Source organism: Gymnogyps californianus, chromosome Z (genome assembly GCF_018139145.2).
Source record: "Gymnogyps californianus isolate 813 chromosome Z, ASM1813914v2, whole genome shotgun sequence".
NCBI lineage: Eukaryota > Metazoa > Chordata > Aves > Accipitriformes > Cathartidae > Gymnogyps > Gymnogyps californianus.
This window is the reverse complement of record NC_059500.1, coordinates 35,548,829-35,575,174: the sequence shown is the minus strand read 5'-3', so window position 1 is coordinate 35,575,174 and position 26,346 is coordinate 35,548,829. Positions and strand designations below refer to the sequence as shown.

General features: G+C 40.5%; 1 protein-coding gene across 1 annotated transcript in view; it reads right to left on the bottom strand.

Moving 5' to 3' along the window:
* Positions 1-388: 388 nt before the first annotated feature.
* The window catches only part of ROR2 (receptor tyrosine kinase like orphan receptor 2), a 158,302-nt gene continuing 132,344 nt past the window's right edge, over positions 389-26,346 (bottom strand). Inside the window, exons 5-9 of the mRNA XM_050912922.1 lie at positions 13,077-13,204; positions 9,371-9,685; positions 7,340-7,585; positions 5,450-5,652; positions 389-3,749 (exon numbers count right to left, since the gene is read on the bottom strand). Coding sequence (XP_050768879.1) covers positions 2,307-3,749; positions 5,450-5,652; positions 7,340-7,585; positions 9,371-9,685; positions 13,077-13,204 — 2,335 coding nt within the window. The 3' untranslated portion in view covers positions 389-2,306. The remainder of the gene's footprint in view (positions 3,750-5,449; positions 5,653-7,339; positions 7,586-9,370; positions 9,686-13,076; positions 13,205-26,346) is intronic.

Genomic DNA, 26,346 nt, shown 5'->3' with positions numbered 1-26,346 from the left:
GTCAGTATAGGAGTCTGTCCTATTTTTTCTGACTATAGCGATTTATAGGCTTGAATTTATGAGGCTTGAAGAAGGGAATTACGAGTTTCTCAAACTGCACCCAAAGCACCCAAAGTTATAATGCTCTCTGACTGTCAGAAATGGGCTGAACTTCAGATAGTGCTGTACAGAAGCTTCCATTGACTGCCACTCATTTGTTTATTATATCTCTCCTCTCACTGACACGTCTGTGGTATAACTGGACCACTTACTCTCCATTCTTCAGGCAGTAAGTTAGCAAAGGAAGCCAATGTATTTGATTAATGAAGTTCATTAATCTGAGAACATGAAACCTCGAAGAAACAAAAAATTTAAAGTAAATAAACTTCACATTTTTTTATTTATTTATCCTTTATTTAGTAATAGCACCCAAAGCTGCATTATATTAACACAAGTAATAAAGCTTTCATATTTTGTTCCTACCAGTGCATTTCCAAATCCAGGTGAAATGCTGGAAATAAGTAATGCTGCCATACCATGAACACAGGGTGTAGATCACAATGATACACGACTTACAAGTGAATCTCAAGGTAATAAAATAAAAAGTTGTAGTTTAGGTATGAAACCTGTAACCTAAGGAACTGTGGCCATTTCTATTTCCACGAAGTACCATAACAAAACAGCTGCTGCAGGAACTATAAAGGTAACATACTTAATCATACTTTTTGCATCACTTTATTGAATACTCCATGTTGGATGTACAACTTATAGCTATAGTGTGTGTTGGCTACAATGCTACAATGAGAATGTGTATTGCTTCTATTACAGAAAGGGTCATGAAATGTATGGACCTGTCTCCATGTTTAACAAAATGAAACAGCAATACAATAAAACTGCACCACATGTGAATATTGTAAATGGTTAAGTTATAAAGTCATTCATTCAAAAATCCAAATATTTCAATGAAAAAAGTATATAAAATGTAGTAAAACATAAATTACATTTAAAGGTCTGTACACGATTCATCCTGCAAATAGAAGCACAAAACGAGCACTTTGTACAGTATTGCTTATTTTGGTCTTCTAAAGTTCAAAGTTTCATTTTCACTAGAGGCAGGAAAAAACATGGTTTCACATGCAATCCAGCAGTAATTGTGGTAAATCAAGTAAGTCTATAACCCCGCACAAAACCCAACACTTTTACAATGTAGGAACATACATGTGGAGCCCTTTTCTATACTTGATAACCAATATGCAATTAAAGTTGGATTGATAAGTTAGTGCACACCTACAATATCCCCTACAATATCCCCATTTTTGGTTAACAGTGTATTAAGGCTGCTTGCTGCTGAAAATACACAGCAGAGAAGGAATACTTTCATCCACAAATGCAGTCAGACGATCTCATTTGGAAGCTTCTGTCACAGTCATTCATTGGGAATGATGAAAGAAAGCCATCCGCTCTCCTCTCATGTTATTCCACAGGATGTTGTGGATGCTATAAGTTTACGTGGGTTCAAAATCATTTGGATAAATTCATGGTAGAAAATTCCATCGAGGGCTATTAAACAGAAAAAAATTCCACTTCTGGCTTGGGAAGTCCCTAAGCCACAAATTGCTGGAGGCTGGGGAAATACCCTGGGGAAATTCTACAAGGGAGATTGCCCTTGCAGTCTTCCCTGGGCAGACATTATCGATGGCTTTTCGAGACATGCTACTGGGCTGGACAGACCCGTGGTCTGACTCAGCACAGTCAATTTTATGTTCAGTTTCCCTACTTTTCTGGTTATCGTAACACAAACACGGATCAGTATTCTCAACTTGTTATTTTTTCAGACTCAAAAAGCAAACAATCTTGTGTCCATTATATCAAAGAGATAAATACTATAAGCTAAGCTGTCCATCACATCCAGGGCACTTCTTTATGCTCAGAGCAATTCTGCAACCATAGTTGGATTCCTTTTTGTGTTACTGGTTTAAGCATAATTCATTAACATTACACTCACATATCATGATATACATGATGTGCAATGCTACTCTGCAATACGTTGCACAGCAACAGTACATAACTGAAAAGCAGCTTCCCTCAAGAACTGTAGGACAGTAAAAAAGATTAAACCCAGCAATTCTATACCATCATATTTGCAAAATCTGATGGTGGCAATGGTCAATAAACCCGGTACATCATTACTGCTGCACTTTACATGGGTGTAGGTTTTTTAGTTTTGTTTCTTTTAGCCAGATCAAAATCACTGCTATTAAGCCTAAGGATCTACAGTCTCCATGCATGGAAGTGATGTGAAATTCTTAGTAATGAGGCCAAATTCCTTAGGCTTCTGACTGAATTTCTGCTTCGTCCATCTGAAGTGTGTCATTATCTCCCAGCAACTCTGTTTCAGGCACAGAGCCCTCCTCTTCCTCCTCCTCCTGGACGGGATTCTGGGTGATGTCTTCCGTTCCATTGTGCGTGTCATCTGTGCCCTCCGAGAGCAGAGCAGCCCTGTCGGCCACTGACGCATTGGAAGGCGCTGTTGTTACATAGCCTGTGCTGGTTGATCCGCTCCCGCTGTGGTGGGAGCCTGGTTTGGGAATGATCTGGGGAGGCATTTGCTGAGGAGCCATTTGCATTGGAATTTGGACGGGATAAAAATTTGGCAAGTAAGCGCCATAGGCAGGCATTGGCTGGTAACCATTGACTGGAATGTACAGCTGAGGAGGTGGGACCATTGGTCTCATCTGCCCTTTCATTTGTATGAACTGCGGTTGAGGGAAAGCTGGAGTTTTCTGCTTTGGTCCAATGTACCTAGCATTGCTGATGTTGCTAACAGGGCTTGTGCTGAGAGAACTTGTTTGAGTGGTGTTGCTTGCCCCAGAGGTTTGCGCTGAGCTGTTGTAATTAGAAAGGTTTCCCCATGTTCTTAGTCTGTTGTGTATATCTTTAAATCTTGGTCTTCTGTTGGGAAATTCATTCCAACACTCCAACATCAAAGTGTATATCCATGTGGGGCAGTCATCAGGACATGGCAAAACCTGTCGGTTCCTGATCATCTCGATGACATCCTGGTTAGAATAACCACAGTAAGGCTGCAGGCCATAGCTGAAAACTTCCCACAACACAACTCCATATGACCATATATCTGAATCAACAGAAAACTTGCCATACATAATAGCCTCAGGGGACATCCACCGGATAGGAAGAAGGGAATTTCCCATCAGTTTGTAGTAATCAGCAGCGTAAACTTCCCTAAAAAGGCCTAAATCGGATATTTTCACATTCAGTTTATCAAACACCAGTATATTTCTAGTGGCCAAGTCCTTGTGGACAACGTGGTGGCTTGAAAGATATTCCATTCCTGCAGCTATCTGAGTCACGATGTGGAAAAAGTCTGCTGGTTCCAGAGTGGATTTTACTGTCTTGTCATCATCAGTGCTGCCAACATCCGAATGGGGAGATCTCATCACCAAGAACTCATGGAGGTCACTGTGGGAACAATAACTAAATATCATGCTTATGGGTTGTTCCTTTGTCACTATTCCCAGCAAACAAACTATGTTTGGGTGCTGTAATCGTGATCTCATCATTGCCTCATGTTTGAATTCTTCCCGAAGAGCCAGTTCTGCTTTGTCTTTAAGTGTCTTGATAGCAACAGCTTGCGTCTGTTCACCTGGTGCTGTACCAAAAAGATGCCCCCTGTAGACTTTGCCAAATCTCTCCTCTCCTAGTTCCTCCATAAACCGCACAGTGGACAGATTGATTTCTTTAAGTTTAGCCTGAAATGAAGTAAAGAAAGTAAAAGTCAGTGAAAAATCACAATGTTTTCTAAACAACAGAATCTCTTATTAAAGAAAAGCTCCCAGTGATTAGATACTCCAAATGGAAGATAAATTGGGCCAAAATGACTTTTCAGCTTTTTGTATATTCACATCAGTATATTGATTTTAGCGTTAACTTTGAAATGAGTTATACTATTATCAGAAGCGTAAATTGAATTATGCTGCAAGACGATGAGTCTAATTATTTTTACAAAGGAGCGACCATATTTCCTGCAAACTAAATGAATAATCGGTTCAGAGTAAATCTGTCAAACAATGACGTCTATTAACTGCAGCTGCACTTGCCCTACACGTTGGCCCAGAGGTGCCCACTGGAGATCTGTCAGAACAGCTGTGGGCACTGGCTGAGGAGGTGGCAGCTTCAGAGTGAACTGAAACATTCCTTCCAGCAGAAGGAGGAATAAAACCTCTCTCTTTCGGTTCTGCAGTAGCAGATATGCCCTTTCTCCTCTGTTGCACTACAAGAACAGCCCCTGCCTGTGCATAGCAGTACACGGTACTCCTGCTGAGAAACCTCACACCAGCTCTGATGAAGAGGTGGGTGGAAGAGGAGCAGAAGGAAGAAGGAATTTCTCCCTGGTACATGAAGGAAAAGGTGGCAAACCCAAGAGTGAGAAATCCCCAGAGCCTCCCTCCTGTAGCTGGCAGGGAAAGCAAGGGAGTTTGTGATGGTGATCTAACAGGCCTGTCCTGACCAGCATGGCCTGGAAGAGTCCCCGACCAAGCCAGACGCAGCTGGCACAGCTTCACACACAGGGCATCGCAGCAGGAGGGAGCAGAGCAGGGTGGAAAGAGGCTTTAACAGGTGATTTGGGAACAAGCTCTAATTTTAGTGGCCAACAGACTGTGGACTGGACCAGACAGTTTCCAGCACAGCCCAGACTCAGCGATTAAACCTCCCCCTTATTACACAAAATCAATGCAATTTGTTACAATTGGTAATATCCCGCACATATTCTACAGTTTCCTGAACAGATGTTGCCAATTGTTCCAAATTGAGCATTGTTTTTTAGAGAGTGCATCTTGTAAATGCTGTGATTAAAAAAATCAACATTAGCTCTGAACAGGATTTTAGCGCAGAGATCAGTTAGTTGACCCAGCAAATCATATGCAGGAGCTGAGATCTGTAGACAGAAGTTCACAGCCATTTTCGTTTCACCGTCCTTTGTGATATACAGCCTTAGAAACGTGTTGCACCCCGGCTCAGCTCCCCACTCAGTGGTGGTTCAGAATACCAGCGGACTGAGCCGGCGGATTAGACAAGAAACCCCACCCTGCATCCTGCTTTAAACAAGCAAACCGGCCATGTCATTACCAGGAGCAAAAATGAGCTGCAGGCTGAGGACTGGATCGGAAATTAATAACATTTCCAGTCGCTGAGACAACAGTCAGAATGGGGATTGACAGGTAAGGACAAATGTCATAAAATACTTTGTCCTGAAAGCTGTTGCCCGAGGCCAGGATTTCTAGATACAGCTAGCAAGTGCAAGACCTGGTTTTCACTGAAGTAGATGGCCAACACAGTATGAAAATTAGGTCCCTTACAACATGGCTCAATTCGAACACCGACAACCTGAGACACTGAAAATCACAACACTTTGGAAATACGTGACCTAAGCAAATTCTGGAAAAAATACCTGTTTGTGTTGATTAATGAGTGGCATTTCCATGTCCTGGCTAGGAGATGCCATCAGCTGGCGGCGCTGTGGTGTAGCAGCAGATGCCTTCTGCTTGTTTCTGCACATACAGACCAGGAAAAAAAGGCAGGCGATAACCAGCGGGATGGCTATACTGGGAACCAGGATGTAGAGGATTCCCATTTTACTGTTGTCACGTGGACCTGTCAGGCACAGAAATGTTCGTTGTTTGCAATAAGTATTTTTAATGCATTTGATCGTAAAGCAAAAAAACCTAAACCAAACCAAACCAAACTACGGTATGATTATTAATACTATATTTTAAACAAAAAGTAAGGTCCTATAGCTTGAAAACAGAAGTCACATTACCATCTCCCCCTTCTCCATAATTTTCCATTAAATATTTCAAAAAAGTTTGAATGGACATGGCAACTAGCCATCTGAAGATGAACTAGGAGCCCCACATTTAATGTGTTGACTGCAACAGCATGTGGTTTATTTCACCTTATTGTTGAGGCTTCCCGTTGTGGAGACTGCAGAACATAGACCAGACTATCATTGCATTATCTTGTTCAGGGGATAAGAAACAAGTGAGTAGTCTTCATCACAGTATATAAAGCAGTAAACTCAATGTGATAAACCACAGCACAACATTGCAGTCTGGCCTTCTCACCCACCTTCAGCCATTTCATCAGCACTTTGCCCACTTTTTACCATGACTGGTACTACTGCTGCCCAGGATAAAATAAATCTCACTTCTCACTGGCAGAGATATTATTTGTTCTGTACTTAATAGAATTAAAGTGCTGTTATGTTACTGTGGGAAAGACATGAAAGAGCCATCAATACACTTAATAAGAATGTTCTGGAACCTTCCTAAAATGCTTTTTTCTTGATACTTAGAGACTTTAGGAAAAAATAGTGATGTCCAAAATGTTCATTGGAACCGCCTGGGATGTTTTCTGCAATCCGTGGTTTTGCTATTTGTGGCTACTGCTTTCACCACAACCACATCCCAGTGTTATCTTTACACCATGTTACATGGAACATCATAGAAATTTATGATAAATGTCAAATCATGTTACTGTAAAAAAGTGAAGTAACTAAGAAATTTCATATCAATTTTGAGCACTCTTAAATATCCAGGCAATCTGTAACAAAACCACTTTTATGGCTTCCATGATACATCTGTTGCTGCAGGAAACATGCTTTTCTTCCTAATGAAGCACAGTATTAAGTTGCTTTGTCGTGTCCAAAGACTGTTACCACTGTAACAGCTCTAGAGTGAAGGCTGTACCAATGCAGGGAAGTGAGTGGGACAGTATGAAGCTGTGAGAGCTGTGCTTTTTATTTTTGCTATCAGTTGTGCAGTACAGAGCCACTAGCAGATAGCATAGGACTTTTCTGATAAGATTGTCTGTTTTATGACATCTCTGCTTCTGCACTTCACATGGTTTCCTTCCAACCAAGCATGGTGCTATATCTCCCTCTACAGGATCTGAAAATCCTTGCTGCCTGCAAGATGCTATACAGAGAGAAAGCAATATACCATTGAGTAGTGTGAGCAAACCAAACACCTACAGGTGATAAGTACTTCAAGGCTGGCATTTGACAAGTTAAAATACAAACTGCAGCAGTACCGTTAATTATTATCTCAGCTTAAGCACCCAATATGTAATAAAAAGGTGTCACAATGTCTCAGTTACAAGCTCTGATCTCCAGAAAATGTTAGATGCCTACAACACAAAACAAGGGTGCCGCATTACAGCAAGTGAAACATTTGAAAGCATAACCCTCTTAAAAGTGAATTGTACTTGTAAAAATAGGGAACATTCAAAATTACACAGGATTCAGGACAGTAGTAGGGGAAAAAAGAAAGAGAATACATACTACAAGAAGGTATGTCACACAGTTCCATGCGTACGTTTTTATTCTTTGTAAAACACCAGGGCCCATCCATCTGACCTCCAGGATTTCGGCAATATGCATGTCCTCCACCTAGCTCTGGAAACTGTGTGCTTGTCAGATCATGGTTATGGGGACTTTGGGAGTCCCAGAGTTGGCAAGTGTGGCCAGACTTGGTAACGCTGACCGTCCCTCTGTAGTCTGCTCCAGAACCGTTGTAGCACTGATGATCTACAACACAGAGTTTGACAAAACGTTGCAAATAACATAACAATCAAGGGCCAGCAAGACCAAAAGGGTTGAAATGCATAGACTATGTATGCAAAAAGTACTTGAATTTAGGCACTTCAGGATTTAAATGAAAGCTGTGGGTTTTGAAATTTCAGTTCTGTGGGTATCTGTACTCTTACACCCAGTTGTTTCTGGATTCTGCCCTGGAGTGTCTCAGCTCTGTGGCTATACACACCAACATTTGGTAACTCTGAATGCACGTTGATACTAAGGAGCATGTATGAACCTTTAAGATACAGGACAAGATAAGTTAAACTAAATTAGAGATATGAGTTTCACTTCAGGAAAAGTCTTCAGATGCCAACAGTGTGAAATTCCCACCACTTTTATTTCTCATAATCTTCCCGTCTTCCTCACACTGCTCACTTCCTAGAGAAATAAGTGCTGCATTTTCTAACATCTCTTGCCAATTTTTTGTTCTTTTCTTCTTTAGAAAGAAGGGATTCAGGCTTTTCTTCTCTTTAGATACATCACTTTTGTATCTGCTGAGCTCCTATCTTTATTCTCTCTCTGTTTTGCTGCTATCCTCTCTTCCCACTTTTTGAGTGCTTGTCTCCCATATGCATCACCTGAACTGAATCATGCATTTTTCTGCATGTTTGCAACATGACCTCCTCCATTTTTCAGAGTCCCCCTGCCCAGCCCTCAGGAATCCAGCTCTCTCAAAGCCCTTCCTCCAAACCCCCAGGGCACCCACGCCGCAGCTGTTCCACCAGAGGGAGCACCGCTGGCTCTGAGGATCGCGGATGACTTTTGCCAGACTTTTTGTTGTTTTTATTCTCATTCCTTTTGCTTCATACCTCTTCCCTGGCTGATTTGTCTCTGTCATCGTTTTCTCAGTTGTTTCTGCTTCTCAGCTACGCTAGATTATTCCCTTACTAGCACACAGCTAGCCTTCCAAACCCACCGTTATGTCGTGACCCCTGCTCCTAACTGTGGGTTCAGACAATGGATGTTCAGAATAATCTTATCATCACACTTGGAACTTTAAACATCTTTAGTTTCTTGGAGCTTCCTTGTTGAACATTGTAGGGGGTGGTGATTAATCGCTAGGAAACGGAGTAGGCAGAAATTTGTCAGCACATAATCACTGACAACGGAACAGCCCTTCTACTCCTGGATGCAAATTTAAATTCATGGAAGCGAGATCAATATTTTCACCCATCCTGTGTGGGTGAAGAAAGACAATTACACTCCATGCTCGACTTACAGGACTAATACTCTTGTGGACTTCCATACAGAAAGAATGAACATTAAATGTTTAATTTCTTAACAGATTTTTCCAGTAAAGCTTCCACAGCCTATTTGAGGTTTATTAATAGGTAAACAGAACTCACAAATAGCTGTATGGGGGGACTCATCCAGAAAGGCAAGGACTGAGCCAGAGGTGGGGGCTGGCATGTGGGAAGGGAAGCACGCAACACACTACTGCCCCTCGCAAATCTGAGTCAAATCAGTTGTGTCAACACAGAGTTTTATAGCCCAGGGTGGCTGATATAAACCTTTTCAGTACTAAGCAGCATCCTTTAAACTTCCTCGCCATCCTAACTATACCTTATAACAGTGCGAGATTATGGTCAGTATTAACATGATAAAAAGTAGTAGCATCCAGTATAGCAGTACTTTCTTTACAAAAAGAATGACTGATAAAATATTGTCTGTCAGACCCAACCTGAGGAAGCAACAAACCCTACTTTTTCCCAGTGATGAAACACCCAGACTTACATCGGCTGAGTCTCTCCACGGGGATCCCGATCCTTATGCAGTTGGCAGCTTCCAACGTGTCAGGTCGTGGGAGATCTTCACACTTAGGCAACTGTAGCTGCATCAAGATGAGGGGGTTTGACCTAGCGATGTTGTACTCTTGCCTACAAAGATCATTCTCCAGAACTTCACATTCATCCCGGCATAGCTCCCGCGGCTTAGGGGTCCGAGAGCGCTCGTCACACAGGGGAAACACAAAGTGGCAGAAGGATGGTATAGCGAACTGTGAGCACTGATCGGACAAATGTGTGGAAGTGCCAATCATGGTAAATGCGGCTGGAAAGGAACAAATGCACTGCTTAAGTATTAATTCATGAAAAGCATGAGAAACAACATAATGTTCATGTCATTTGCCTTTTACAACTTTCATCTTTTCTTGAGGGGTTGAAAGCCTACTGAGCAGCGGGGAAATGAGGTCACTTCTGCTGTAAAGGAGAGCTGACAAATGCAGAAAGCAAACCCAACATCCCAGTGTCCCTGTGACGCCTGCACAGAGCTCGTAGGACTTCAGTTCTTAGGAAGTTACCCAAGTGATTAGCGTCAAGTAAACTGTTGGCACTTGACTAATTTTAACTTGAAAGGCTAAAGAGCGAAGGCAAGATACATCTGCCAGGATGCTGACATATATTTCTGAAGTTCCTAATTAAGTAATATCTGAATGAGGATCACCTAGCTTCTTCCTCCTGTAGACATTTTGATCAATAAACAAGACAAGCGTTTTTCAAGTCTTGACAGGAAAAAGGCAGTGTGCCATTGGTATTTGGGTTTTGGGAAAAATGAATGTAATCGATCTTAGCATACTGATCACATTAAGATGAATGTCATAATGAATTAGGAACTTAATCCTCCCCTTCAGCTCTCAGCATCTATACACTAACATTTATCTGAGAGTTTTCTCGCACATTGCAAAGACAAATGTGCATGTGCATCATGTATCTGGGGTTGAATCAAGCTTTAAACTTAGGAACGTTCATTCCCACACTGGAAAGCATCATTAGTGAGTGTGGCTTGCTAGACCGCACATTCCACCAACGCACACTGTAAAAAGAGAGGAAATGAGCAGTTCAAATCATTCAGCAGTCTATTTACAACCTACAAATCAATTCTTTCCCTCTTGTCCAGCTGTCTCCTTTCAACCATCTACTTCCTGATGCCACCTGCTGTCAGGGAGTCTCCTGTCTCTTCCTAAACACCACACATGCAGCAAGCAGCCCCAACTCCAGCCTTTTGTACTGTTTATACCTTCGTGTATTTTAATGCAGGAATATTAACACAGGAATATAACCGGTTATCAGTCATGTAGGGAACATTGCATGCAAGCACAATATCAGGCCTCAAACGACAACTGTGACATGTGCTTGTCCCAAAGACCAACAGGGAAAAAGTAAACCTGGAGGAGTGAAGCTGTCACTGTTGGCTATTTGAAACACCTCACTGATTTTTGTGATGGCGTTACAGAATTTAGATCAGCATGAGCGAAGAGTGCACAATTCACAATCATGTCCTTAATTTGGTGGAAGGTGCAAAAGCCAGCAGGACTGTGTGGTGGCATCTAAGGGGTTTATTTTTTTAGTTATTAAACAGATATTGAACAGCACAGCAAAGACATTGCTAGCCACACATTTCCAGAGGTCGGGGGTCAGGTCCATGCACTCTTTGTTGCTGACTTTCCAGTCTTTCAAGTTGTGTCTCAAGCTTAGCTCCAGAAATGTCCTTTTTTTAATAGAAGGCTGCAATTCTCACCTAACCACATGGCCAGGACCCAACAGCACCAGGGGCCACAGACACAAAGGGAATGTATTTCACACATCAGCACAGCAAGGAAATGAAAATCCAGAATGAAAATTCCCCATAGATGTCGCCTGTAACCTTGTTAGCTGTTCTTGGCATCGGGCAGTAGGTGTCACCGTTTCCCACGCACAGCCTCCCATGAATGCCCAACGGCTCTGAGCACAAAGACTTTCCACCAAAAACTGCGCTTAGGAAGTGTGGGCAGAAGTATAAGCAAAATCTCAGCAGCAGTTATAGAGCAGATTTTTTTTTTTATCTAACAAGTTACCGCAATTTCAAAAATATCCTGTCATTTGGACAGAGAACACCCAGTCTTGCAATACTTGTTTTACATATAAGAAGACTCGTAAGAACCAAGCATGCTGTGAAATCCTCAGGGTTATTCTGCATAAGGCATTTCATATGTCCTTCACATGTATACAGTTTGAAAATGCCGTATTATTAACGGATTATCATGACTCCCTAGCTAGGCACTGGGCAGCTCTACATGGTAGTTCACAGAGTTTTCCTGAAAAAGAACAGTTCCATCAGAAATTCTCCTCAACTCCAGGACAGAGTCCCAGCCCCCAGCCTCCAAAATCTAACCGATAATCAGTGGTGTTAGGGATCCAGCAGCCAGGTCATGAATGTCCATGTTGTACATTCCAGAAACAAGTGTAACGATCAAAAAACATTTTCTGGAAGATATCACAGGTTTTTTGTTGGGTTGTTTTTTGTTTTTTTTTTAAAAGGACATTATGAACCTAATTCACAGAGTTACAGACTTAATGATTTCAGATAGCTGAACATTTCCATATTGCTGAAAGACATCCAAACAGGATGGAGATTATGTCGTAGAAAAAAATGGTATCAATAGTATACATGACTTAATGACATAACGGTAAAAGATGCTGGAATTACAACAGACTACAGGAGAAAGGAGGGATGGGAACGAGTCGTAACAGCACAAGGAAAGGTGTTACGGATTACACCTGGATTTTGCTAGTCCCAGAATCTGATCACCATCTCAAGAACAGAAAAAAACCTGACCTGAATTTCTGGCTTGACAATGAGCCTTTAAGGTAATATCTTTAAGGAGACAGAGCTGACAAGTGAAGTCAAACTCTTTTTGGCAACTGGTTATGTTAAAATTGCAGATTCAATTAGTTAGCCATATCTGGCCAGATGCAAATAAGCTCCTGCTGGGCTGAGTCAATTGGCCATATATTATGATAAACAGTTTGCTTTAGTCCACAGATTCATTTGCTTGCTCTGCTTCCGTACACAGCTGCTAATGTCAGCTAACTGAGGTCCAGTGAAGAAAACCCATGTTGATACACAGCCCATTAAAAGTCATTAAGGTTTTGGATGCATGTTTGTGACTCTGTACCAAAACGATGATCAGAGAAAGAATTAGCAGGGGCAGAGCACAGAAAGTTGACTCTTGTTTTATATAAATCAATGTGAAATCCAGACTCTGCTGGGATTATGCAATAGGGGAGAAAACCCAAGGGAAAAGCCACCATACATTTTTCAAGAAAATAAAAAACCAGTAGTTTTTTATTACATCACAAACTGATTTTTTAAAAGATCTTCTATTTGAATCCATCATGCAAAAAGCTCCAGTACAAACTAGAAGCTGTTAAAAAGTCAACGTTCTGACATTTTGCTTAAGGACATGGAAGAAACTTCTACACATGACAGCAGATATTCATCTTCCTTGCTCCAAATTTTGCTAACTGCACAAGTGGGAAACTGGCTCACCTCCTCTAAACATTAATATAAGGATGCCTTAGTCATTGACCGATAAAACTGAAAAGGATGATAGCACTATTTATACCTGAATTGGATACTTTCATGAACGTTTTTGCCCTGCTACAGAGATGTATAAACTTACCAGTAATTCGGTTTTCAATTTCCCCTTGCATCTGGAGAGAGTCCACATAAATGGTCCTGTTTCCAATTATTCGTGCACACGCAATTCCCCTGTATGGCTGACAGAACCCGTCTTCATGGTAATCTTCTCTGCAAAAGACAGGTTAGGATTTTATAAGCAGATGTCTAGCTGTCCCCAATGAATTTTTACAAACTATATTCTTATAAAAGGAGAAAACCCCCAAAGATTGTAAATCTGAAATTGTTCCATTCCCCAGGTGCAGCTTTCTCCTCCAATTGTCTCTACACTACTTTAGAAGTATTAATAAGGCATCCTGTAAATAGCTCATTAGAGAAAGAAGTAAACCAAAACCCAAGATTAATTTAAAAATCATATGCTGATAGTAATGGGATTTGACAGATTAATCTGTTAAAAAGCCTTTAGACTGAGACAGCAACATAGATCTTGTTACATGTCCCCATGCATTTTTGGCATCTAGCTGCACCCAGTACCATTAGGCAAACAGTTGGTTCTCTTCTCCCACCTCTCTCTCCCTTTCTTCATTTCCTGTAGTGAACAGCAGAAGAGATCTTGCCAAGCTTTAATTAAAACACGGAATAATTTTGAACTCTGAATTAGGTAAACAGAATAAAAAGTAATCAAGGTTTTAACCTCTTTTCCTCTTCTCTCTAGTCAGAGTCAATGCCAAATTCCTCTTCCAACATATATTTTAATACATTTTTCAATTCAATGAGGCTTTGGGCCAAATTTTACTCCCTTACATCAAAATAAATATTTTGGCATAAAAGCGCTAGCCTAAAGGCTCAGTGGTTCAACATATTATCCCCAAAGCCCCAGTAAATAATACAGAGCTGATCTGTAGATCATAACTGTCTGAGCACTGAAAAGGGGCTTCAGAGTGAGAGTACTCTCAGAGTTAATATCCAGTATGCTGTGTGTTTCCTCTGGCACAGCACAGCCTCTGTGCTAGGATTCACTAGCCTGATGGATTCACATCATGTCATTCACTGCATGATGGACCAAAAAAGGCATAAAACATGATCTAGAAAACGATGACTCTGGAGTAACCTTAGGACACCCAAAAGCTTAATCAGCTTTTGTAACTAAACAGTTCAAAAGTCTGAGGTACCTCTTCAATACCAGCAATTTTTGAAGTACTACTTCAATACTCTTCTGCACTTTGTACTTCATTATCTTTGGGTATCAATACCTGTTTTGGTCACCCATGTTTCCCCTTCTCTTACAAATACCTTCACCCTTCCTTAGGGTGCCACATGAGCAGGACAAAACTATCAGTGAATACATGTAAAACCACATAACTTCAGCTGGGCCAAGTCAGCACGAAAACCTGCTGCCTGACAACAGCTAGCCATGATGAGCACATCATCCAACACCTACGCAGTGCTGAGCGCAGCCTGTTATTTCCGATACCTTACTCTGTCTTAGGAACTTCTTTTCATTTTCCTCTGCTGTGTCTCCCTGATAAAGCTCATCTCTGCAGGGAAATGTTACCACTATTTCTTAAAGCATAATTCTTTGGCAGTGGAAGGTAGAGCAGGACTGTCCATACAGTGTAGCCAGAAGCTGGAACCATCGATCACCACTCGAGCAGCATCTTTCCCTTTCCTCCCACAAAGACAATGACTTAACAGGACCCGATCCATCACACAGCTGCTAGGTAAACCATGGTGATATGAAGTGTCTCGTGCGGTTGTTGTCCAGATCTGGCCCTTATTTCCTATCACATATGACTGTTAAATATTCATAAAGCAACATTTTGCCTACAAACTCTGAAACAAGTTCTGCTTCCACAAAGATATGTAAGTTTTTGATTATGGTGGATGAAGTAAAGGAGGAGTCTTTCAGGATCAATTAATTCCTGCAGTGAAATTCTTTCACTCTCATAACAAAACCTCTAATTTTGCAACAATTGCATCATGCCTGAAGGGACAAAAAAATCAAAGCATTTTGTCTGTGCCTGTTTTATGATCCTTGACCACCTCAGTAGGAAGTCAGCAATTCCCATAAGGAGCTGAATGAATATGAAACCTCTATTTGACCTCTTTCTCAAGAGTAAATTCATACCCCTGTCCTGCAGAACAAAGTCTGCAATGTATCTAACTGAAACTGTACCTCACACTTCAACTCTCAGTGCAGGGCCCTTTTGCCAGCACACACACACACAAAAAAAATCTATAAAAAATAGCACTCCAAACAGCATGGGTTTGATGACAAAAGGAGTGTGATCTCTTACTTAGCTCAGTTTATTTATTTCTGTCAAGAACTTCTAAATAGAGCTTAGATACTATATATACACACATATGCTTCCCTCTCCCATGTTATAGTCAACTGCTGATTAAACTAAACTGGATATGACCATTGCCATGGATGCAAGCAAAAGTAAACAGTAATCTGATGTCAGATACTCTGACAGAAGCTGGGCTGTTATTCTACATGCATCTTTGTCAGGTCAGGAAACTCAGTGAATACAGTTTGACTAGTACTAGGGATCGAGGGGACAAAATTACATTAGTCTTCTTAGGAAAATAGCTGGTTTCAAAAAAGCTGCAGAAGTGGCAGCACTTACAGATTACTCTTTCGCTCGGCTACAGGTACACTCAGCACATGGCAAAACATCCACAGCAAAAAGCAATCTAAGGGGAATCTGATAAAACAGCGCAGGAGCAGAGTCATGCTCAGTTCAAACAGGAGTCTTTGGAACTACGTGTTCCTTTGATTCATGCTCCAAACCATATGCCAGCAATTCAGCTGCTGATCAGGGCAAGAGTTAAAAGCTGCTGAAAATAGGCAGAAATACTGACTCTTCAATTTCCTGCTGCTTGAGCTGTAAAGTCTGCTCTGATCAAGAACCCTGGTAAAAGCAGAAATCTGACTCCACAAGAGGAATCCAGAAGAGTTCAATTTGTTCCACTTGCAGAAATCTTACAATCTAACCGCCATAGGTACTTCTTTACCTTTGTTCTTTATTGTTTCTTTCTGAATGCTTCAAGATGGCATTTTCTCACTAGTGATTTTCTTCCATTTTTATATAACCATTTCTTTTTTACAACACAGATTGAGGAACATCTTAAGTGTTGACCTTCTTTTTTCACCTTTGCTGGAGGGCAGTCTCAAAGACAGTGCACCTGGAACATGAATTTTCTCAGCACTGAATTAGAGTGGAGGTAAGGTATGTTCTCCTACTGAGAGAATTCTCCTCCCAACTACTTGTCACATGTTTGACCAGAGTTTGGATCTAAAACTAAAATCATAAAGAATGTGACTAAACGGACTCTCTATTCCTAAAACCCCAACTTCCATTTCTTAGGATGAATGCCATTCGTTAGTTTTCCAGGCCCATAGGGTGATCTGCCAGAATAATAACATTAAGAACTAGCCTTTCCAATATAAAGCTAAAGCAGGAGAACTTTTTATTTCAGGAATGCACAAATAAAACCAAAACACTGATACTGCTTTTGTGTGCAATGTGGGGTGTCTCTAAGATTGACCAGGCTTACCAGGTCTGGAAACATCTTGAAGAACCAAGCACTAATAAGACATTTACAAGTTCCTTATCACACATGCACTGCACCGCCTGACTAAACACAGTCTGCCTTCAGGTTTGTGGGCAGAAGAAGTCTGTATGAAATGGAGAATTAACCAAACAAGCAATGTAGAAGAAAGATGCAGGTTCAGTGGTACAGTCCCAGTTGAATCTCCTCCCACTGAAAGAAATCATAACTTCCAGGGACATCTGGGTCTATAAAGGAAGGACTGGAAGAACCAGGTGCCTCTGAATAGGAATAAATCCCCGCGTGCATAAACAGGAATCTCTCTAGATGGACGTCATGCAAGATTTCCATAAGGTAGATATCTGTTCTAGAAGTATATGGAGAGATTTCTAGGTGTACTGCATGTGCTGCAAAAACATACTGAACATTGCCACCCCCACCCTTGCATTAAGCATTACTTTAATTTCACATGTGACAGAAAGAATACCAAACAAAAGAGTACAAAAGAAAATACCTAGGAAACAAAGAGGCTTTTCTTAACGGAAAATCTGAAATGCTGAAAGAATACATCTGGTCACAATACACCATATGATATCTACATAACACAATCTATTGTATGCAACTGTCACAACTGAACAGTCCAGAGGGCATATGAAACAAAAAAGTCCCAGTAAATAAAAGGCAACCATGGAAACTCTGTTCAATACTAAAATCACATTGTGAAGCTCATAAGTCTGATGAGAGCTTTCGGTATATATTTGGTGCCCCTGAAAACACAGTAAGTGCAGACCTAGTGGTTTTGCTGAAAAATAGAGAAAATGCATGAAGGCATAACAATCTTTAGCAAGGGTTCACAAAGGCAATTTTGAAAGCAGAGTTGAGAGGTACTAGCTATTTATTTGCTAGTAAGATACCTTTTTTCTGATTGCATCCCACAAACTTAACTTACAAAGACAACAGAAACTTGTAAGTGAAATCTGTTTTCCTGAAAATAGAAGAGACACAACATTGTGCATCAGCCATAAAAAGAAACCCAGAAATCCTCCAGAAAACTCAGAAAGAAAAAGTTTTTTGATTGAATACATTAAAAAACCCAACTAATTTAATAATACCCTACCAACCTACCCTTGTAATAAAATGAACAAAAATGTTATTTAAAGTTATAATTGGAGAACAATTTATTTTAATATATTCAAATAATAAAATTAGAAGTTATTTGGAGGGATATACTCTCAGCTTATACTTTACCAAAGTAAACAATACTAAGCCAATTCATAGAATACAACAGGATATTCCTGAGGTTTTTAAAAAGATAGTAGAAACTTTGTTACAGCAGTTTCCCACAAGCAACTAAGTGCAGTTAAAATTTCCTATAAATTTTCCCGTAACAAATAACAAAACCTGAAGTTTTGACACTCTTTCATATTGTCCAGGGATTAAACTGCTTTTAATTAAAAACTGTTAAATACTAAGAGAGGATATTAGGACTCCCCTTCATATTCCATTACAAGTGGAGTGGTAAAGCAAGTACAAATGCACAGAAAACCACAGTTAGACAGTGACAGACAAAGGAAAGGACAAACGATTCATGTCAAGTCTCAGAATTTTTGATAGCTAAAGCTTGAAAACTGATGGCAGAAGCTGTGTAAAGAGGACGATTATGATCAACAGTAAAATCAGAGGGAAAAGGACAAGCATCATATTTCAGATTATGAGTTTACTTAGCTCAGTGTATGGCTACTTCATAAACATAAAGCACACAAGTTAAATGACCTGCAATACAAAGAATTAAAGGAATAAAGGGTTTATGTTCAATCAAAGAGAGGCAAATCACTCTGACTTGTGGGAAGGGCATTATAAAGGTCTGCAGTTAAAAATCAGGAATTTCTGGTTTTAATATACATATATATTCATGGTTTGTTTATACTGCATCTCAAAATCAGGACTTCTTATAATCTGGCGCCATAGCCCTTGTAATTTATTACCCTTACTCTTGACATGTATCACATCATAATGCTGGGGAGCAAACTTGACTCACAAGGCGATCACTTTTTGATGGCTAAAATGAGTTCACATCACTAAGTATTCACTCCCTGCCATTGAAATAGGTCACAGAGAAGATCTGAGAGAAGAGAAACATACTATCCTTGTCATATGCCGTATCACATCTATAAAATTTGCCTCCTGTCAAAAACATAGTGAATTTATATTAATGTTACTACAGAAAAATACTTGGTACTTTCTGGTCAGGTTTGTATATTTACCTTTTAGGAAAAATATCAAAACCCCCACTCAATTTCTTGTTTCACCACGAATTAAAATTTGTCAGGAGTGGTGTCTTTTAAAATAATAGTTACAATAGGCTATAAAATTGCTCCTTATCATAGGCCTCCTGTTGTGCACAGGAGATCAATGGAAGTTTTACTACTGACATTCAAGGCAAAAGGACTGGGGTATAAATATTTGATGGAGAAAAAGAATGGGATTTTTCAAAACCAGTATTGCCTGAACTATTGCTATTCATCCATTGAGAAGGGCTGGGCTAATGCCAGGTGCTCCTGATATCGCCCATAACTTGTACCCATACAGGGCAGAAATTCAGTAACACGCACAAACGGGTTGGAGGTTTCAGCGAAGTTTCCAAAACTCAGGTGTACAGGAAAACAAACAAAAAAACCCAAACCAACCCACAAACCATAAAACACCAAAAAACCCACACCTGCACATCTGTGTCCTGCCTGCTGAAGCCCAGACGCGAAAGGATGGCAGGGACAACTTCACTGCTGCAGCAGGGCCCTGCCTGCATGGAGGCACTCTGCGCCCACGTCACAGGAGACGGGCACAGGCTCCCTGCCCTACCTGTATCCATGATCTGAACAAACAGTTTCATTCTCTGACCAAAGGTTCATCTGCAAATAACCCACCTTTCTGGCACATAAAATCCTTTGTTTGCACATCTTCACCCTCATTTAAAGATCAGTACTCCTGGGATACCAGAAAATACCCATCAAAGTAGTTAACACCTCAAAGAGAGACTTCACTAAAATACAAGAGGGATGCAAAAACTTTTCCCACATGCTAAAAGAATGTAATGAATAGTATCAGAAAAGAAGGGGAGTCTAGTGTTAAAAAGTCAAAAACTACAGGCAGGGGAATTTGTATAAATAGTCATAGCTCAGTTGAAGTCAATGGACCTATGACAATTTACACTCACCAGGGATATGGCCCATGAATTTTGCTACCAGATGCTCATTGAGTGTAACAACAGAGCCCAAAAGCAAGATTCCCTTATGTCTAGCATACAACTTAGATAAATATTAAGAAATAGCATTTATTTCTGTACTTTTTATCTGAAAAGTAGTACATAACAGAATGCCTAAAAAAAGTACTTAAAGTCACATTTACTGAACAGAGCAATTGTGCTGCGTTTGATTTGAATATTTATCTGCTAGTTCCAAAAAAAGTACATTGTGAACTGAAACTCCAGGTTCAATGTCTAACATCAGCAAAAAATAACAGTTGATCTTTACTCTACTGATTCTACTAAATGATGAATTTGTTAATGTTAATCATAGGATTTGAGACACTATTTTAAGACAGGTAATAGATAAAGTAATTCATTGAAATGTCATTAGTAAAAACACAGCTGCAAATGGACATACTGTTTGTGGCAAACTAGAGAAAAGTAAGTTGTTCATCAAACAGCAACTGGTAAACAACCACCTTATTTTTAGCCTACTGCAATTATTTCCACAATGGATTATAAAATCAGTATTTTTAAACAAAAAACTCTGGCTTCAAAGTCTGTCTCTAAAACATAGTCCAAATAATGTTTTAAACATATGTTCTGATGTTACCATGAAAGGAGGATGCTTTTAGTGCAAGGTATTTAAAAAGCATTTAAACACGAGAAAGGGAGAGGACATCAACAGGGCTTAAGCATATGCCTTCTTTGAATCATGAACCAAATCGTTCTCCTTACTAGGCATTGCCTTAAGTGTGTGTCAGCACTCCTAGCTGAGCTGTGTCCTTGCTAAAAGATACCATGTTCAATTATTTAAGGGGATAAAACCAGCAGAAGATGGTATTGCCTTCCTTTCTTTCACAGAATCGTCCTCCATCACTCCTATAACAAGAAAAACACACAGCCCTCACTAGCAAAGTTGTAGGAAAGAACTGAACATACAAAACTATGGCAGGATGCTCATTAGATAACACACTACATGCTGCTGTGGTTTGACGGTATCACAGGCATTCACATATTTATTATTGCTTTACGTATTTAGAAAAGGTTTCAGTGTACCAAAAACTGTTGCTGTTTGCAAGTACAGTAATCACATACTGAAGTATAGACATGGGTGGCAGGATGCCTCTTACTACAGTAACCTGGGTAAAACAGTCAAAGAAGCAAAGCTAAACAAGGACATCTATGTCCTGAACTTCTGCAAGGAACAGAGGATTGTCCCTGGAGGTATAAACAGCCATAATCCTCCGATTACCACATGTACCTTCAAACAGATGATCTACTATTACTTCCACTGACAAACTCTCTCTTTCAATTTACTCAAATGACATTTTTGTAAATTCTTCCTCTGCTTTCATAGGTGTCAGCATCTTGGGATGAAATCTTGAAATCAGATGAGTCAGCTGGCAATCCAAGGAAGGCTGCAGGTCTGTTTTGCTGTGTCAGATATTTTTAACAGAAACATCTCTGTTACAACCAAGGTTGCTGAAGAATTGGGAAAAAAAACTTCAAAAAACTGATTTCAACATATGGGAACATGGACCTGGCCATGCAGCATTCCAGCTTGTCGCTCACCAAAGAAATCATCATGAGTCTCTATCCCCACCCTTTTTTTTAAAGGCAAGTTATCGCTCAGTGTGTTATGACTGTCTAATAAATTGTCTCCCTCTGACATCCCCAAGGAAAAACAGCAGGGCCAACGAGCCCTCTGAAAAGTCTCTAACAAGCAGCTCCCTATTTCCCCCACCGCCAGAGGAAAGCAAAATTCTTCTTTGCTTTTATCTTTCCTGCCCCTGCCGTGCTACCCTGAGTAAGTACACACAGGTCAGCTCCAAAAAGGTCTTGGAAGAGTCCGTTGGCTGAAGACATCATTATAATTGCTGCCGTACCCAGGTAGCAATAAAACTGGTAGGGCGCATCCCAGGCGGCCCAGAGAGGGCTTCAGCAACGGGGCTGCCAGTGCCTTGAGGTCAGCGTGGGGGACGGAGGGCTGCACCTGGGCTGCAGTGCTACACCAAAGGAGGGATGCAACTGAGAGAGCAGAGCTAAGAGGCCACGTCAGCTGCCTGGGGGGATGGGAAAGCCGTGGAGGGGAGAAAGAAGGAGCGAAGGGCAGTTGTGATGGCTGTGATACCATAGGAGGGAGGGAAGGAGGGATATTGAGCATCACCAAGGGGTCTGGTCTGGGAATAAGGGTCCCTTCTCACCCCTGGGACTGGGTGAGACAAGGGCAGCCCACCTCCCACCAGGCTGCTCCGACCTTGCCTAGTGCAACCCTCACCCCACTCCATAAAAGCCACCAGGGATAAGCATGATATAATAATTCTTTTTTAAAAAAAAATCTTGAAGTTTTCAGGTAGATATTCATGCATTGTGATTTACCTACACAGGCAGATTTTATGCACAAGCAGAAATTTTATGTTATTGTTCAGTTCATTAAAATCCATTGATGGAATTTTATACGTATGCCAGGAAGACAGGTAGGAGGTAGAAAGTCTTGAGAGAAAAAAAGACTAAGAAAGCACAGACAAAAATAGCCAGTTATATAAATCCAAAAAGAAGGGGAGGTTACAAGAACGACAAAGGAATAATTTAAAACAAAACCCAAAATCCCACGGAAGTGCCTCAAGCTTTCCATTTTCATTTTTTTCTTGAATGATGGGAAATACAAGTTTTCTGCAAAGTGCTTCCTAGCTTTTTAGTAGAGGTTAAAAAGTTGAGACATATTTGTAAAAAAAATGGTTAAAAACCATTATTAACTAAAAATTGTTTCAGAATTAAAAATGTTTTAACTGACCATGCCATTAAAAATGTGATCACATATGAAAGTATCTGAGCAAATGAAAAAATGAAAATAACTGTACTGGCTTATTTTTTTTCTTCTTTCTTATTCTTTTTTTTAAACTTAACAAAGGTGGCTTTTCTATTTCAGCTAACACAGAGATTATACATCTGATAGCAGAAAGCTTTGTAAAATAGCCAGAAATTATCATAGCATCAGCTATAAATTGTTTACATAATTATACATACATGCAAGTGTTCATCTTCAAAGTCTTTCACAGAACATTTTTATTAAAACTACAGAAACATCAACTATTTATAACCGTATAATACTGAAGTGCCAGTTTCACAGTAATTTTTCCAGTCTTAAGGAAAAATTAGCATATTCCATTTACCAAAGAACCCCAACATCAACCAAATTACTTCTTTAAAAACATCTAAGCAACATTATGAAATAATTGTTAGCTTCTCTGTTACTTTTTATGGATGCAATATGAACTACTTATTCTAGGCAATGTTGCAGAAAGTTACAGTTTGTGGATACTTCCCAATGTTAGAGGCTGTTTTCATAGCTGCTCTTAACTTTGTAGAACTTATTTGAGCTGAAATTTTCCACAGTCCAAAGCTAATTTTTTTTAATTTTTTTTTTAACCTCAGAAGAAATGGCTAAGGTATTTCAAAAAATGAGGCTAGAGAAAAATACCATTTTTCTCTTTAGGAAAAAAAAAAAAACAAACCTAAACCCCAAAACAAAACCACTACCAGGAAAAGGAGCAGCCATTTGGTTGTGATGCTATCGTGTTGCCTTGCTATTGAGCAGACACCTGAGACTTGCTGGAACATGCCTTTTGCTGTTCCCATGAAACACTACCCAAATTTGTCCAGCCTTTACGTCATTTCCATCGTCATGTGCTCAGTCCAGCCTACGAGAGTGTAGCTGATACATTCTCCAAATACCCCATCTACAGCAAGCTTTGCAGACATGTGTGAGAAAATAAAACTGCTTGGCACCTTTGTCAGGGCTAGTGCCTAAGGTTAATTGAGGCAATGGTATGAGGAGTTTGCTGAGGGTGCAGGAGCGCAGGGGCTATGGAAGTGCGAGGAACAGGCAGGTCAGGGATGCATAAAGGGGCTACCACCAGAACAGCACATGGTCCTCCAAAATCTGGAGCAAAACTTAGTATTTTTTGTGTCTCACCATTTCTTTCTGTCAACTGATGAGTAAGTATGTGTCTCCTCTTCTGGGCTGGTCTGTACTGAAGACAGCAGTCTATTATTAGCACTATCTGCTTGTCAGCTGGCTCCAGACACTGAGGTCTGGGTGGTATGGCTAAGGAATCCAGAACTCATGAAATAATTCTGGTGTGTCATCATAATTCTACATAATAGGATTGTTGATTTTTTCCAAATTAGGAAAATTAGCTTTTTCTGCACAGGAAATTCTATGCCAGTTTCAATCAAAGCCTCTGGAGTTCTCAAGAATTAAAAATAAACAGACACTCTTCTACTTCAGCCACTGGAAGAGGGTAGAAATGAACCACCTTTGGCTCTGCAGCTACCCTTTGTTGGGCCTGGGGGCACAGCACCTTGAATTACCCAAACCTGCTGGGAGGCCTGGGTATCCATCCAGCCCTCATGTAATCCCAAATGATAATTTCCCCTTACTTTTCTTCCTTTGGACTTAAAACCACTTACTGAATGTTTATCAGACCTTATTTCCAAAGACTCTTCTCTTCTTTTTTTTCCCTATATATAACCAATTAATGCCTGAATGTCACATTTTTTCATTTAAATCTTCCTACAATATAATAGCAGATACTGCATTGTATCTCAGGCAAAGCAAAATAGCTCACATTCCAAAGTCAGAGTCATAATTTATTTTCAGATGCCACGCACATGACGCTACGCAAACATTATTAGCTTGATAGGCTGTGAGTAGCAATTGTACCAGCACCACAGCTCCATAAATTAATCTAATCGGGCTTAACATTAATAAACTCTTCATGAATCAAAACATGTAGAAAACTCAATTAGGAAATCAAATGCTTCTCCAAGTTTAGCATTTCAGCATTTAGTTCTTAATGCTTGAAAACTAAGATCCTGTATATACTGATATATCTGTCAGTCTGAATGACAGCGAATTTAAAAGTAAAGTGATCACCCATTGCACATTCTTGCTGGAGTGCCTGAGTCTTTGAACTATTGGGTTTGTAATACATTTTTGCTTTTCTCCCTTCTCCTCAATCTAATGCTGAAATAAAAAATATGCAGCTAAACTTCGTTACCCACTGAGGTCGTCTTTTCCACATTAATTACCAAATACAGTATGAACGTGTTACCTTGTAGTTAACAACAATAAATGGTGAATATCACCACAGCAGCTCAGAGTAAAAAAGCAGCTACAGTTTTAGCTTTGTTAATACAGCACACCCACAAGCATGTCTTTGTTCTAAGTTTCAGATTCCTGCGTAATTTAGCAGATCTTACAGTTAACATGTTTTTATGTAACATTTTACAGTTGGACTCGATGATCTTAAGGGTCTTTTCCTACCTAAATGATTCTATGATTTTATATAATAAACTGTAATGTATTACAGAAGAAAATAAAAAGTCTGCACTCCTGTTGAAAGCATAGATTTGTTCCTGTGTGAACAATATTTTCTTATACTGCTTGCTGCTGAGACACACTCTTCTTACTTTGGGGAGGAAGACAGACTCTTTCTGTTTTGGGGCTTGAGGTAACATTGCATGGGTTCCCTGGGGAGGTATACGGTGAGCTGAGTGAAGAACTGGCTGAACAGCAGGGTTCAAGGGATTGTAGTGAATGGGGCTACATCTGGTTGGTCGCCAGTTACCAGCGGTGTTCCTCAAGGCTCAATTCTAGGGCCAGTTCTGTTCAATATTTTTGTCAGCGATCTGGAGGCACAAGTTGAATGCACCATTAGCAAGTTTCCTGATGATACCAAACTGGGAGGTGCTGTTGACTCTCTTGAGGGACAAGAGGCCTTGCAGAGGGATCGAGATAAATTGGAGCATTGGGCAATCACCAATGGCATGAAATTTAACAAAAACAAATGACAGCTTCTGCACCTGGGACGGAGGAATGCCAGACACAAGTATAAATTGGGAGAGGAGTGGCTGGAGAGTGGCCCTGCAGAAAGGGATCTGGGGGTGCTGGTTGACAGCAGGCTCAATACACGTCAGCAGTGCGCCCTGGCAGCCAAGAGGGCAAAACGCATCCTTCGGTGCATCAAACACAGCATAACCAGCTGGTCAAAAGAGGTGATTATCCTGCTGTGTTCAGCATTGTTGTGGCCTCACCTTGAGTACTGTGTGCAGTTCTGGGCCCCACAACTTAAGAAGGATGTGAAGGTACTTGAATGCATGCAGAGGAGGGCAACAAAGCTGGTGGAAGGGCTAGAAGATCCTGTGAGGAGTGGCTAAGGACTTTGGACTTGTCTAGTTTGGAGAAAAGGAGGCCAAGGGGTGACCTCATTGCTCTCTACAACTTCCTGAAGAGGGGAAGTGGAGAGGGAGGTGGTGATCTCTTCTCCCTGGGATCCAGCGACAGGACGTATGAGAATGGTTCAAACTAGCATCAGTTCAGAGCAGATATTAGGAACCACTTCTTTACCGAGAGAGTGGTCAAACACTGGAACAGGCCTCCTAGAGAGGTGGTCGATGCCCCATGCCTGTCAGTGCCTTCCTAAAAAGAGGCATTTGGACAATGCCC